Genomic DNA, 15,404 nt, shown 5'->3' on the forward strand with positions numbered 1-15,404 from the left:
CACCTGAAATTTTACATAAAGCTTAAGCGAGATCTCAAAATTGGTTGTCAGTAATAATTTGTAATTGGAAGTATTTTTACATGCAGGCCATATGGGAGGTGACAGATGCTGTGCAGGCGTCAAATGGTCAGCAAGAGCTGCTCATCCAGAATGTGAACCTACTGACGCTAATCTTACAAAAGCAGCTTGAGCCACCTGCACCACATTGAATTGTTCATATTTATGTCATTATTTGCTTGTTTTTATTTTTATGAAAGAACCTCTTCATATGTTTATATTTATTCAAGAACATTATTTACTTCTCTGCCAGGTGCAGACTCATTGAACTATTTTTAGTTTGCTTGTTAAAATTTCTGTTTTATGTGTTTGTTTATTTACATTGTCTGCTTCTCTGTCAGGTTTCTGTTTTTGTATTTATTCAAGATCATCTCTGTCATGTGCCATAGCATCATTTTTTTATTTCTTGTAAGCTCTGCAGGCCCGGATGCTTCAGACTGTTTATTTTCTTCCAGTTATGTAATTTAAGCTCTGCCAGGTGTGAAAGCCTCCTATACTCTTTTATTTTCCATTCCTTTCAAATGTTTACCTGCAGCTGTGGCAGGTGCACAAGGTGCAATTTCTAGTGCTTGTTTTCTTTCATTGCAATATGTGGGGCAAAGTTGTTCTGAAGTGACTAGTTATGAAGGGCACCATAATATGGGGATTCTGGATAAATTTTGAACACTTCGATTTTGTGTCTGTTAAGGTTGTTTGCATGTTCCTGAGTCGTTTTTTTTTCGCATTACTTTTCCTGCTTTTCCGTAAAGTGTCCATTGTGTGCATTGTAACATGTTCTATCCTCAGTAGACCCGAGGAAAAATGAGGCTTGCCAGCATTCGTCCAAAGTCGCTTCTGAACTAGTGTTGAATGCAGACAAAAAAAAATTTGGCGGATGCTTGAGCTCCGCCTTTAAAGGTATGATGCAACAATGTTAATATCTCTCGTTTGTGGATCCCTTTACAACTTCAAACGCAGCCATGTTGGCATCATCGTCTGTGATACTCGTGTGTCTTTTACACGTAACATGATTTTTTAGTCCAGTAAAATCTACGAAGAGCAATGTCGTGTAGCACTTGCTGTGCATTCCACCAGTTATGCAATGTGTTTCAGAAAACTGCAAACCAGGGCTGCATCGAGCCTACAAGTCTGCACAACATGCCAAACCTGTGATTACTAGCATTCAAGCTGGCAGTCAAGATGAAGCTTTTTTTTTAAGGGGCAAACAGCGTGTAAGACTTAGACGGAAAGCAAAGAAAACATAGGACGAGTGCTCATCCTGTGTTTCCTGTGCTTTCCGGCTATGTCTTTCGCACTGTTCGCCTTAAAAATGTACAGCCAACTCGCCCGTTTGGCCATAGTGTAAGATACAACTGTTATTGTGCAATCTCTGCGCAGCACTCGACAAGGCATATGCAAATCACTGTTGATGCTGCATGCTTTTGTTTCCCTGCTGTGTGTTACAGTTGGCAAACTAGTATGAACAGCTGTGGCGAAAAAAATTATTGTGACCAATGAATAAACGTGGTGCAAAAACAAACGCTTTACTGGTTCCTAGCAGTCTCCACACCACACTTTTCCCTTGTGCACATTCATCAAACACATAGTTACAGCAAGCAACTGTTTGCCTAAGTGGGCAGGTCGACGTAAGCAACGGCGAAAGACGGTGTACAAGGATGCATTTCACTTGTTGGACGAGCTGTTTCGGCGTGTATTTCGACTTGAGAAGGAGAAAGTGCAGTAGCTGTGCGGCAAGCTTGCTGATGCACTGAAAGGCGTACTGGTGACCACTGCCGGTGGAGCAGCAGTTGGTGTGTGCACTTCATATCTTGACACTGGAGGCTTTCAAGCACACGTAAGAAAAAGTAATTTACAAATGCTGGAATGTGGCTACCAGTGGCCAAGGGCATCATATCACACAGGGGCTCGCGCACTAACAGAGGGCAATGGCACTGCCCGTAGCAAGAGTGGCTACGACAACTCGCCACGCCAGCACGGCGAGTCATTGCAGCCACAGCTGCCAGATGGTCTAGGGCTTACTGCCGGTGGTGCTGCTGTTGCTGCTGCTGCTGCCGCTGCTGCTGTCGCCGCACCATCTGCAGGTGTGCTTGCCTCTGCGGACGGGTTGTGCCAAAGAGGCCAATTATACGGTCTCGCATGGCTCTACCACGCAGGTAGGTCATGCGGGATCCTGTCCCCGCCAAGTACCCGGCAAGCAGAGGTGGTCCATTGTTGTCAGGGTCATCAGTAGTGTCGTCTTCGTCTGCAGCCAGGGCTTCTTCAAGACAGATGTTGTGCAACGCAGCACACGCTGCAATGATGACCACCGCCCGCTCCGGCTCGTAGTGGAGTGTCCGGTACCTTTGAAGGCACCGGAAGCGGCTTTTGAGAACACCAATGCAGCGTTCCACAACACATCGCATTGAGGCGTGTGCTGTGTTGTACTGCCCTTCTGCAGTGTTTGCACCAGGATGCCCTGACATTGGTGTGAGCAGCCACGGCTCCAGTGGATATCCACTGTCTCCTGCACGACCAAAATTTGCAGTGAAGTGTGTTGTTGCCTATGTAATAAATGATTCATATCAAGCAGCTCAAAGCCAGTATGCTGAACCAGAATTCATAGGCATGCAGAATATTCATGACTAAGGGGTACCTCTGTAAGCACAGCCTTCTAGGTTAATGATGTACTGTGATATCTTACACGACAATAACGATGTGCACACCTCTTCTGCCTTGATGTTTTACGCTTGAAATACGATTCACTTTATAACAATGTTTCTTGTGCCTCTGCACCAGCAGTAACAGTAAATACACAAAAATAAATACATCATATTGTTGCATGTCATCCATGTTATAACCCGCCTCTTTTAGGTATGAGCCACTGCTGTAGCTTAATACGTGCTTTCGAAGTGCTGCTTACCCAGAAGAAACTCTCCATCCTCCAGCAGCCCGTGCTCCACCTTCCGACGCAGCCGTGAGTAGCGCCAAGAAAAGGCATCGTGACAAGACCCCGGGCAGCGAGGGTCGACCGCAAGGATCTTCATGTCTGCGTCGCAGATCTGCGAGAAACACAGGCAGACAATCTTGGACGTGAACTTCCACTGTCGAGGTCGCGGCTTTCGAACCCATGCGGTCAGAAAGCCAGTCTACTCACGATCATGGTGTTCATCGCATAGTATCCTTTGCGGCTCCAGAATGCTGCCCGGTTTGCTGGGTCTCCCCGCGGCGCTTTTATGGCAATCAGCGGGCCGTCGACGCAGCCGACGACGCCTGGGATGGTGCCGCGGGGAAGGAAGGTCGCCTTCGCTGCCGCTTTTTCCTCGGGGTGCGCCGGGAAACGCACCCATCCCTTCTGTGCGCCGACTTTGCAGATGGCCTCAGCCACACGCCGCACGCACTTGCTCACCGTCGGTTGTGCGAGGCCGACGGTCTGCTCGTTGCCGACGCACACTTGAAAGCCCCCGGAGGCAAAAAAAACGGAGCGCACAGCACCTGCCGCCGCACCGACAAAACGCTCGTCCGTACGCCTCGCAGTTCGTCTGCAAGTTCGCCGCACAACCACTCCACTTTCTCCTTATCGAGTCGAAATAACCGACGGAACAGCTCGTCCTCGTACACCGTCCTTCGTCGTTGCTGGCGCCGACGTTGCCCCCTCCGCCACCAATAAACAGCAGACGACGCCGCCGCCATTTTCCCTCTAAAACTCTGTAGACCGACTCTTCGCGGTCGCAAAAAACAGTCTAAAACCGCGGGCATAATTAGGTGTTCAACGTCATACGTTTTTTCTTGTCCGTGACGCCATTGCAGCTTCCCGTGACGCAACTTTTCAAAATGGCGCCGGCGACCAATAGGAGCGGGCATTTTAGAGCGCTCTCAATTGTAGAGCGGTCGGAGCGAGTTCCGTAATCCGGGCCCTGATCGAGCTGCAACGTCCGCTTCGTCGTTTCCAACAATGTCACAGAGCAAAGCCGGATAGGGATGCGGAAGATTGTACTGAATGCAGCAGTCTCAGGCAGATGAACTGTAGATGAGCTGACGCAGATGATATATATGAACGGGAACAATATTCCCGAATAAATAACCTTGAAGTAAAAGGGGTTCCTAAAGACGGTGATGGAACAGGCGTCGTGGTGAAACTATATATGATATGGTGATATATGAGACAGATACTGGGCCATTTCCTTTCCCCGAAAACCAATTATTGTTATCTCGCGGTGCGCTTACTAGCGACAGCAGTGACCACTTGCCGATTTTTGGTTTTATTCTTGCAAAGGTTATCCTGCACCCCCAAACGATACGCCTCTTTGTAGACAAGACATAACCGAATCTTCCTTGCCATCTTGTCGAGCCGATGTTCAGTGTCATGACTGGATCGATATTCTTTCAAGCACTGATGTCAATGCAATGTACATAGCCCTTGTATCTCAAATTAGACATCTTTACCGAAAGCACTTTCCATCTGTAGTGCGACGAAGGAGCAAAAAGTAACGGAAACCGTGAGTAACACGTGATCTAGTCAATAAAGTTCATATAAGTAAGTCTTAACTGGATATTTGTGAAAAGCAAGGACATAAATGCATTACAAGCGGATGAAAAATACAGAAATAGAGTAAATAAAACGCTCAAAGTTGCCAAGGAAGAATACTTTGCTACCTATCTGCGTTAGGCATCCCGAAACCTCGAACTCTTGTGGAAACGCTTAAATAGCATCATTAAACCAATAAGTCATTCCACCATTACCAGCATAAAAATTAAGAATGAAGATATAAGCCGCACTGATCACTCTAATGCGTTCAATACGCATCTCGTCTCCGTTGGGGAAACTGACCAAGCAGGCATTCCACCATTACCATCATAACAATCAATAATGAAGATATAAGCCGCACTGATCTCTCTAATGCGTTCAATGCGCATTTCGTCTCCGTTGGGGAAACTGACCACGCAGGCACAGCTTACTTTCCCACTACAGATTGCATCCCTAATATCTCCGGAAATATGGCATTATTTCCCACTAATGAAAGTGAAGTGATTCATGTATATAACAACCTCAAAATTCTAAATCACGTGATGCGATTGAAGTGCAAATTGCTTTTATTAAGTACATTGATATTGTTACAAGTGGACGAATCATGAACGAAGAAGTGGCGGTGCGCTGAACGACGACGACGTTGACAGTTGGTAGCTGGGCGCTCGGTTCTGAGCTGAGTGCTGGCCTTCTCAGAGCAGCCGCCAATATAGACTTACCACCGTAACATCCCCGTAACATCTTTTGGTGGAGGTCGCGGGTTCGAGCCGACATGCCGACGACCCGACGGGCCGAACCGGCGAGATGACTACCGACCCGGCCCCTCCGTCTGCGCCTGCCACGCCAACTGTCGTCGTAGCCCACCCTCGCGACCCGGGCACATTCTGCGGTACAGATGGCGTGGACGTCGAGGACTGGCTCTCGCTTTATGAGCGTGTTAGCCAGCACAACAGGTGGAACGCCACGCTTATGCTGGCCAATGTAATATTTTATCTCGCCGGCACCGCACGCGTCTGGTTCGAAACCCACGAAGAAGAGATTGCCACGTGGGATGCCTGCAAGCAAAAGCTCCGCGACCTGTTTGGGAAACCAATTGGCCGTCAGCTTGCTGCCAAAAAAGAACTTGCAGCTCGCGCCCAAACGGCCACTGAATCATATATTACGTACATTCAAGACGTCTTGGCACTGTGCCGAAAGGTCGATCCCAACATGACCGAAGACGATAAGGTAGGCCACATTCTTAAAGGCATTGCCGACGATGCCTTCCACCTTCTTCTATGCCGGGACTGCTCTACGGTTGACTCCGTTCTGCAGGTGTGACGACGCTTCGAGCAGGCCAAGCACCGGCGCATTGCACACCGCTTCGACCGCTTGCCTAACACAGCTGCCAGTTCCACGTGCGAGGATCTGCCGACACTAAGGCAGCCTTCTAACCCCGACAACGTGACTCGCATCGTGCGCCGTGAACTGGAGGCGCTGGCTCCTGTTACGCCCAACGCGCCCTTGTCGGACAACACCCTGGCCACAATATCCCTTATTCAAGCTGTCGTCCGCCAGGAGGTCGCCAACTTGGGCATGCCCTCCAGCCATCGTCCCGTCGAACCTCGGAGTGCGAGCCCCATCTCTCCCGTGGTCGCTACTGCTACGGCCCGCAACACCTTCGTCCCAAGTTACACAAGGTATCGCAATCCGGATGAGTGGCGTACCCCTGACGACCGGCCGATCTGCTTTACGTGCTCGCGCGTAGGCCACATCTCCCGCCACTGCCGCAGCCGTTGGTCCACACCTCCCCGACCTTTGCCCTACGTCGACCGCCGTTATGACTATGGACCCCGTCGCTTCACGCCTCGGAATGACCCACCCAGCGCCGAGTCCACACCGCCTCCTCGTAGAACCAGCCGCTCTCCCTCCCCGACAGCCCACCGTTCCCGCTCACCTCTTCCGCACCGCAGTTACTCACCGTCCTCTGCAGGCTGCTTCGCGGGAAACTAGCCAGTGCAGCTCCCGGAGGTGATGCTGCATTGGTGCCCCGACCTGAAAATCCTCTACTAACCCAGCCTTCGCCCTGTAATCTGCTCGACGTTTTTGTGGACGGTGTTCCTGTTTCTGCCCTCATTGACACTGGTGCCCAAGTCTCGGTTCTTAGCTCATCCTTTTGCCGTCGCCTCAAAAAAGTTCAGACCCCTGCCACTTCGCCCACCGTTCGCGTTGCCGATGGCAGCACTGCTGCCGTCACTGGCCTGTGCACTGCCCGCGTCACTCTTGCCGATCGTCACATCCCAGTTTTGTTCACCGTCCTCGAACACTGCCCTCACAATGTGGTCCTTGGTCTCACTCTGCCCTTATCGACTGCTCCAGCGGCCTTCTACGATTGGACCTGCCTCTCAGCTCAGCCGACACACCCTCAAGCTCCACGCCCCGCCTTCGCTCCACCGAGTACGCTCGCCTGCCCCCCGAATCTGCCGTTTATCTGCCTATGTCCCCATTTCCTGCGGTTCCTGATGGGGATTATCTTGCCTGTCCACTCGCCGATTGCGTTCTCTCCCGCAATGTTGTTCTTCCGCACCTCATTGTGACCGTCACCAAGAATAGCACCTCCCTTCCTGTCCTCAACTTCAGCTTGTCACCACAAGTTCTTCCTGCAGGCATATCGCTTGCTACTTTGTCATCTCTCACCGACTGTACCGTCACTGCTTTCTCACCTGGACCGCCTTCTACTGTCTCTCAAGCGGCCGACATCCCGGCCAACGTTCCGCGATCCATTTCTGCGATGATTGCTTCTGACCTGAGCCCCGAGCTTGCACAGGATCTTCACAACCTTTTGGTGTCCTACTCCGACATTTTTGACTTCGCTTCTGCTCCTCTGGGTCAAACATCGGTAGTGACTCACCGCATTGACACCGGCGATGCCAGACCTATACACCGGAGGCCTTATCGTGTGTCGCTACCAGAGCGCCAGATCATCCAGCGGGAGGTGGACAAGATGTTGGCCAACGATATCATCGAGCCTTCAAACAGCCCTTGGGCATCTCCTGTCATGCTCGTGAAAAAGAAAGACCAAACTTGGCGGTTTTGCGTCGACTATCGTCATCTCAACAAGGTCACGAAGAAAGACGTCTATCCCCTTCCGCGCATAGATGATGCCCTGGACTGTTTACATGGCGCCCGCTACTTTTCTTCCATCGACCTTCGTAGCGGGTATTGGCAAATCTCTGTTGACGCAAGAGACCGCGAGAAAACAGCTTTCGTCACCCCTGATGGCCTTTACCATTTTAAGGTCATGCCCTTCGGCCTTTGTAACGCCCCTGCCACATTTGAACGGATGATGGACTCGTTACTCCGGGGCTTCAAGTGGACGACCTGCCTTTGTTACTTAGATGATGTAATTGTTTTCTCGCCCTCTTTTGAAACCCACCTGCTTCGCCTTTCGTCCATCTTGGCACTTTTCCGCCGCGCAGGTCTTCAACTCAACTAAAAAAAATGTACTTTCGGCCGCCGCGAACTCAAAGTCCTCGGCCATTTGGTGAAAGCGAGTGGCATACAACCTGACCCTGATAAAGTTCGTGCCGTCAGTGCTTTTCCCTGTCCCCGCTCGCCCAGTGATGTCCGCAGCTTCATCGGTCTCTGTTCCTACTTTCGCCCGTTCGTCCCGAACTTCGCAGCCGTCGCTCGCCCTCTCACCAATCTGTTGCAGAAAGGCGTTCCTTTTTCCTGGGGCCCAGAGCAGGCTACTGCATTCTCCAGCCTTATCGCCGTCCTCACCAACCCTCCTGTACTGGCCAATTTCAACCCGTCTGCCCCGACTGAACTTCGCACCGATGCCAGTGGTCACGGAATTGGCGCCATCCTTGCTCAGCGACAACGCGGCCAGCACTGCGTGATTGCGTACGCCAGCCGTCTTCTTTCTTCCGCCGAGAAGAATTACTCCATCACAGAACGCGAGTGCCTGGCTCTTGTTTGGGCCATTGGAAAATTCCGCACATACTTGTTCGGCCGCCCGTTCACTGTTATAACCGACCACCACGCCCTGTGTTGGCTCTCATCTCTCAAGGACCCTACTGGCCGTCTTGGCCGGTGGGCATTGCGATTGCAAGAATACACCTTTTCCGTGGTTCACAAGTCCGGTCGTCTCCATCAAGATGCAGACTGCCTGTCCCGCTATCCCGTCGATCCTCTTTCCACAGACTGTCAGTCGGATGCCTGTGTCCTCTCCATCTCCGACCTCTCCCACATTGCCGACGAACAGCGCTTGGATCCCTCCTTCACCTCTCTTATCGACCGCCTCAGCACCGACCGCCTCGACACTTCTCTGGCCCGGTTTTTGCTGGAAGGGAACACGCTGTACCGCCGCAACATGCGACCTGATGGCGCTGAGCACTTGCTCGTTGTTCCCCGCCACCTACGGTCCACTATCCTCGAACAACTGCATGACGCACCTACGGCTGGTCATCTTGGTGCCTCCCGTACGTACGACCGCGTGCGCCGGCGTTTCTTCTGGCCTGGTCTGTACCGCTCCGTCCAACGCTACGTCGCCGCTTGCGACGTCTGTCAGCGCCGAAAGAAGCCCGCTGTCCTGCCGTCTGGACACCTGCAGCCGATCCCCACCCCGACCGACCCGTTTTCTCGTGTTGGACTAGATTTACTTGGGCCCTTCCGGGAGTCCTCCACGGGGAACAAGTGGATTGCCGTCGCCACCGATTATGCCACGCGGTACGTGATCACTCGCGCCATTCCAACCAGCTGCGCCACTGACGTCGCTGACTTCCTTCTGCACGACGTTATATTACACCATGGCGCTCCCCGTCAACTCCTTACCGACCGTGGCCACTGCTTCCTTTCCCGAGTTGTTCACGAAATCCTTCGTTCGTGCTCCGTTCGTCACAAGTTCACCACTGCTTATCATCCTCAGACGAACGGCCTTACGGAGCGTCTCAACCGCACGCTGACAGACATGCTCGCCATGTACGTATTCGACGACCACCGGGACTGGGACATAAGCTTGCCTTTTGTCACCTTCGCCTACAACTCTTCGCGCCATGATACCGCTGGTTACTCGCCCTTCTATCTTCTCTTTGGACGAGACCCCTTACTGCCCTTCGACACTCTGCTGTCCACAGCTGGCCCTGTCACGACATATGCGCGTGACGCTATCGTCCGAGCAGACGCCGCCCGCCAGGTTGCTCGACACAAGCTCTCCGCCTCCCAAGAGGCTCAAAAACACCGCTACGATGGCCTGCACCGTGATGTGCAATACCCTGCCGGATCTCTCGTCTTGTTGTGGCTCCCATCCCGTCGTGTGGGGTTATGTGAAAAACTTCTGCCGCGCTACACAGGTCCTTATCGTGTATTACGGGCAGTGACCGACGTAACGTATGAAATCACGCCGCTGCACCCAAGGTCGACGTCCGCTCCACTGAAGTCCGAAGTCGTTCATGTAGCTCGCCTCAAGCCCTATCACCCACCATTGACATCGCACGCCTAACACACACCGGGACGTTGCCTTCAGCCGAGGGGGATAGTGTTACAAGTGGACGAATCATGAACGAAGAAGTGGCGGTGCGCTGAACGACGACGACGTTGACAGTTGGTAGCTAAGCGCTCGGTTCTGAGCTGAGTGCTGGCCTTCTCAGAGCAGCCGCCAATATAGACTTACCGCCGTAACATCCCCGTAACAATGATCGCTCCACTGTTGACTAGTATGTATAACTTAGCCTTTGAACAAAATACATTTCCAGAACTAATGCAAATAACCAAAGTGATTGTAATACATAAAGGAGGTGACAAAAATATAATTTTAGGCCCCTTTCAATTCTCTGTGTTATCTGATGGACTATAAAAATTATGAACATTCGTCTTTATTCATTTTTAGAAAAGAATTCACTCATTTCGCCAAGCCAACACGTATTTCTGAAGTGAAAATACACAGAATTAGCTCTTTTAACGCAAAAATAAGTCAATATTGATGCCCTACAAAATAAGCAACTAATTTTGGGTGTATATATATATAGATTTTGAGAAGGCATTTGATAGCGTACGTCACAAAACGTTAGTAAAGAAACTTTAGCATTATGACGTACGGGGAAATTCTAATGCTCTCTAATCATCGAACCTTCAACTCCGCGCTCAGTATGTTAGCCACAATAATAAAAGTTCTGGCGCGAAAATCTTGCTTCCGGTGCCCCTCAAGGCAGTGTTCTCGGTCCCCTCCTATTGTGTTCTTGACATAAATGATATCTTTTCTACTATTAGCGAGGTGCAATGGATTGGATATGCAGATGATACCGCGCTCTTAATTACCAGAGATACCCCAAATAATTTTATACACGCAGCACACATAGCATTACACTTTGTTAAGCATTGGTCTGATAATAAATACATGAGAATTAATGCAAAAAAATATTCAAGCAATACTTTTTCGCGCAAGACACACCACTATCCATCCCGCAGAAAAGCTTTTCCTAGCAAGTGATGAAATTGAAATACGAACGCTCGTTAAATCACTTGGGGTCTTTTTTTTCAGGAGACCTAACTTGGGTTAGGCACGTTGAATACGTTTGCTGCAAATTAAATAGAATCAATGGCGGGATCGTCAAGCAGGAACCGGCATATACTACTTACAAAAGTATAAATAATGAAATACAGCGCCTTATTTTTATCCACACTTGATTATTATCATCTTGTATGGACCACCACATCAAAACAAATCATTAATAAGCTAACAACATGTCAAAACGCGCCATTCGAGCCATTGCGAACATTTAATACCGGGATCATACGCCCGCATACTTCGCATCCTATCGCGTACTTCCAATTGAATCCATGTACTTACATTCCGCCTTATTTGCCAGGACAAGACTGCTGTTCGCACTAATAATCAGTACTTTTTTCAGCTATTCAACCTTGCCACGCGCAGTCATAGCCACAACACGAGACAAAATAATTCATGGGTCGAACGTTTCTGCCGCACAACATATGGCAGTCAATCTTTATCGCTCCACATCGCCGTCCCACTGAACGCTTTTAGTCGCGTTGGTGTTGATGCTGACCCAGCATCTACACGCTCACTTTTCACAAATTTAGATCGTAATGCATACGCTTTCTGTTAATTTCCGCACCATTGTCTCTGCCTTCATTTCTTAATTTTCGCTATTCCCAACTGTCTGATTTCATATCCATTTCCTTTTTCTTTATATTGTACAGCTAACGTCATTTCTTGCTTACATGTTGTAGAACTACGCCCTGTATCGAGTGCATTATATTATGTTAGCCGCTTACTTTTTGCATCTCATTTTTAAAACCCCGACATTGCCGTCTATATGTATATATCCTGTACAATACATCTTGCCATATTCAGTGTTCTTTGTATATTTTTGAATGCTGCTGAATTGCACCCAAGGGGCCGGGATTTGTCAAACTGCGCATGTGCAGGTCTTTTACGTCGCCCCTTTTCTTCATCTTGGAGGAAAAGTAAATTTCACTGACGTGTGCGGTTTTTACATCTGGCGCGTCCTGAATCCAATCCTTCAGGGTAGAAGGAATGGAACAGAAAAACTGCTCGAGCGCAGTCAGTGTTAGCACCTTTTCGCGGTCCTCATGAAAGTCTACACCACGCAGCCAACTCTCCAAAAAGCCCGTTAACTTGTCAGCGAACTCGGCATAGCTTTCTTAATTCTGGCTTATTCCTTGCCTCTCGAAACTTTATTCGAGAAACCTCAGGGAACAGCCTGAACTTCTTCAGTAGGCTGGTTTTTGCGGACGAGTAGTCATCCGCCTCTTTGGAATCTAACCTTGCCACAACGACAGCCACTCCCGCTGGCAGCAAACTCAATCCTTTGTGGGCGGCTCGACTCCACGAAGCCCATCTTTCTGCACACCCGCTCAAAATTTACCAAGTATAGACCTATGTCTCCCCGACGCAGAAAGGGCTGCAAAAGGCTTCGCATGTCTAATTTTGTCGATATATCGACCGCCATGGCTTCCTCTTCCTTCTTAACGTTTTGCTTAAACATTTCTATCTCAAGTTCTTTCTTCCGTTGCCTCTGCACCTCTGTCTGAGATTCTATAATATCGTCGGCGCCCGCGCCACACTTTTCAATGGCCGAGGTCATCTCGTGCTTTCTCATGAATTTCGTCACTTTTACGCCAAACTCTTCGGCTGAGAGCATTAATTCGGGCTTCACAATCGCACTGCGATCCAACTTGCTACGACCGAAATTTTTTCGAGGAAAAAAGTCAGGCTGCTTTCCGCCCACTGCCCCTTCTCCTACTTTCATCTTTTGAGCTACTCGGTGAACAGAAGAGACCGCTCAAACACTGACCGATAACCGCCGCGGAATCCGGCGTCGTCGATCCGCTGCCACCAGCTGTTACGTTTCTGGCCGATTCTAAGAACGATGAGCCAGGGGAAACACTGAGCTTATCAAGAATGTCTTTATTCCGTCTCGTCAAGCGGGCAGGAAAAACACATGGAGAGCTCTGTCGTGGCGCATATAAATAATCAGCGATATGAGCGTTTTTCATATCGCGTCATGATGAACAAGAAATCAGCAATACGCTCACCGCGACAGAGGGTGTTATCACCAGAACCACGTAACAGTATGCTGTTCGTAATGTGACGACATTTTTTTTTTACTGGCGGCAATGAGTTTAGCGGAAGTGACGTGGGCTGCACCCTGCGTTACGTGAACATTGCGAGTGCTTCTATCCCGCAGCATTGGTGCACATTTATAGCGATATCTTGTAGACAATCCTAAAGCACGTTTAGCACTGCCGCTTATCGCAACGGCGTGAAATTTGCTGTATTCAAAAGAAACAAGCCAGCGAAAAATGATCCAGGACCAGGAGAAGACATACACAGACTGTCGCCGGACTTAAAACGAATTTATTTAAAGCCCACGTAATTAAAGCCACACTTGCGCAAGCGCACATACTGCCACATTCATCCAAGTCCGGACGTCATTGCAAGCTAAATAAAAACGCCAATCTTTGTCAGTAAGATTAACAGACGGGTCGTGCTACAACACGCCCGTTCTTTTTGATTAGAAACGCTTCTAACAGTTCGCGCTCGTGCCTAGACTTACCGCGGCCGGTAATGGTAGTGCTGTTAAGAAAAGCTGATCAATTTTGGCACTCCTTCACATGTATGGCCAGGTTGCTCCCTGTACCAAAACGCAGGGTTCTGCCGTGTTTCCTGAGTCGCTCTTTCAAGCACTGCCCCGTCTACCCAATGTAAATTTTTCGACAAGAAGTAGGGATAGAATACACTACTCCAAGAGCACACTTCGTGAACTTCGTTTGGTGCTTTGTTTTGCAGGGAGGTTCTCGCTTGAGGCCAAAGATGCGGGCGCAAAGACTGAAACGCTTTCGGAGGGCTGAAAACACTAAATTCACTGCAAATTGTTGACCCTTTTTCCAGCCCATGCAAAATCCCATGGTAGTAGGGAATCACCTCAAAGTTCGTTGTCCTCTCTGTTGGATGCTCGGTATCGGCAGCAGGCTTCTTCATTTTCTTCCTCAAGGTTTCAGCAACCGACAATAGCAAAGAGGTAGGAAACCCAGAGGCCTCTAGTCGGACCACCTGCTAGGCAATACTCTGTTGCATAGCATGCGGGCAACTTCTCAGTGCATTTGAGGAGCACGGGTCGGCAATGCCACGTTTTACCAGCTTCGAGTGAGCGGGAGCATAAGGCAAAAATGCCTTTTTAGACCGAGGAGCATTTTTCCAGGAAACGTGTCCGTCAGTTAAAAACTTGAGGCCTAAATCTAGAACCCTAATGGTGTTGTCAGAGGGTAAATCTTCAGTGAAGACCATGTTCTTTGAACAGGCACTAAAAACATTTATAATCTGGTCCGCCAAAGAGGTTAGCTGGAAAGTTGATAAGCTTAAAATGATTAAAAAGTCGTCCACATATCGAAAAATACGCTTGTCGTGAAATGTTTTCTAGTAGCGACGAATCAGACTTTGCTAAGCGGGTAGCCGACAATAGCAGCGTTCTTAACGAAGCACGCTACGTCGCAGCAAACAGAAAACAGACTACAGCTGTGTGAAGCTGGCCACAAGAATATTTCTTACTGCTACAAAATCTCAAACTAGGCGGTTTCTAAGCATCTACCTCAGAACAGCTTCTACACATGAAATCTTTTCCTGACGTTTATTAAAACAATCTCTCATTTTCCGTCTTCAGCGTAGAGCTGTCGAACGCAAGAGACAATGCATGCTCACCGACGATGAAAATCTCGCAGTGTTCGGAGCCAGGAATCACTTCCTCGGGGGATCGGCGAGGCCTCGTTATCTGGATGAGGTGTTCGCCTCCAAGCGTGAACGTTTCTGCGAACAGCATGTTACATACACACCGTCTTCAAGACAAGGTGTGTGTGTGTGTGTGTGTGTGTGTGTGTGTGTGTGTGTGTGTGTGTGTGTGTGTGTGTGTGTGTGTGTGTGTGTGTGTGTGTGTGTGTGTGTGTGTGTGTGTGTGTGTGTGTGTGTGTGTGTGTGTGTGTGTGTGTGTGTGTGTGTGTGTGTGTGCGTGTGCGTGTGCGTGTGCGTGTGCGTGTGTGTGTGTGTGTGTGTGTGCGTGTGTGTGTGTGTGTGTGTGTGTGTGTGTGTGTGTGTGTGTGTGTGTGTGTGTGTGTGTGTTTTAGGTAAAAAGTCTTCTTGGCACGGCCAGTAGTAGTGACTAAACAGGGACCAACACTTTAAGCAATGCATTTGACGTTTCGACCCCGGAACGGCCTTCATCAGAATAACAGAATAGGAATAGAGGGCACAGAATATGACGGCGGGTGCGCAGAAAACGTGCAAACATATATTGCACAGAAGATTAAAAACGTAACACATACGTGT

The 15,404-nt window shown here is 49.4% G+C and overlaps 1 protein-coding gene across 1 annotated transcript in view; it reads right to left on the bottom strand.

The window, feature by feature from the left end:
* Positions 1–15,404, bottom strand: part of LOC144096617 (complement C3-like) — a 178,717-nt gene that overhangs the window by 98,420 nt on the left and 64,893 nt on the right. The window contains exon 21 of the mRNA XM_077629433.1: positions 14,784–14,888. Within this exon, the coding sequence (XP_077485559.1) occupies positions 14,784–14,888 (105 nt within the window). The remainder of the gene's footprint in view (positions 1–14,783; positions 14,889–15,404) is intronic.

This window comes from Amblyomma americanum, chromosome 7 (assembly GCF_052857255.1).
Source record: "Amblyomma americanum isolate KBUSLIRL-KWMA chromosome 7, ASM5285725v1, whole genome shotgun sequence".
Lineage (NCBI taxonomy): Eukaryota > Metazoa > Arthropoda > Arachnida > Ixodida > Ixodidae > Amblyomma > Amblyomma americanum.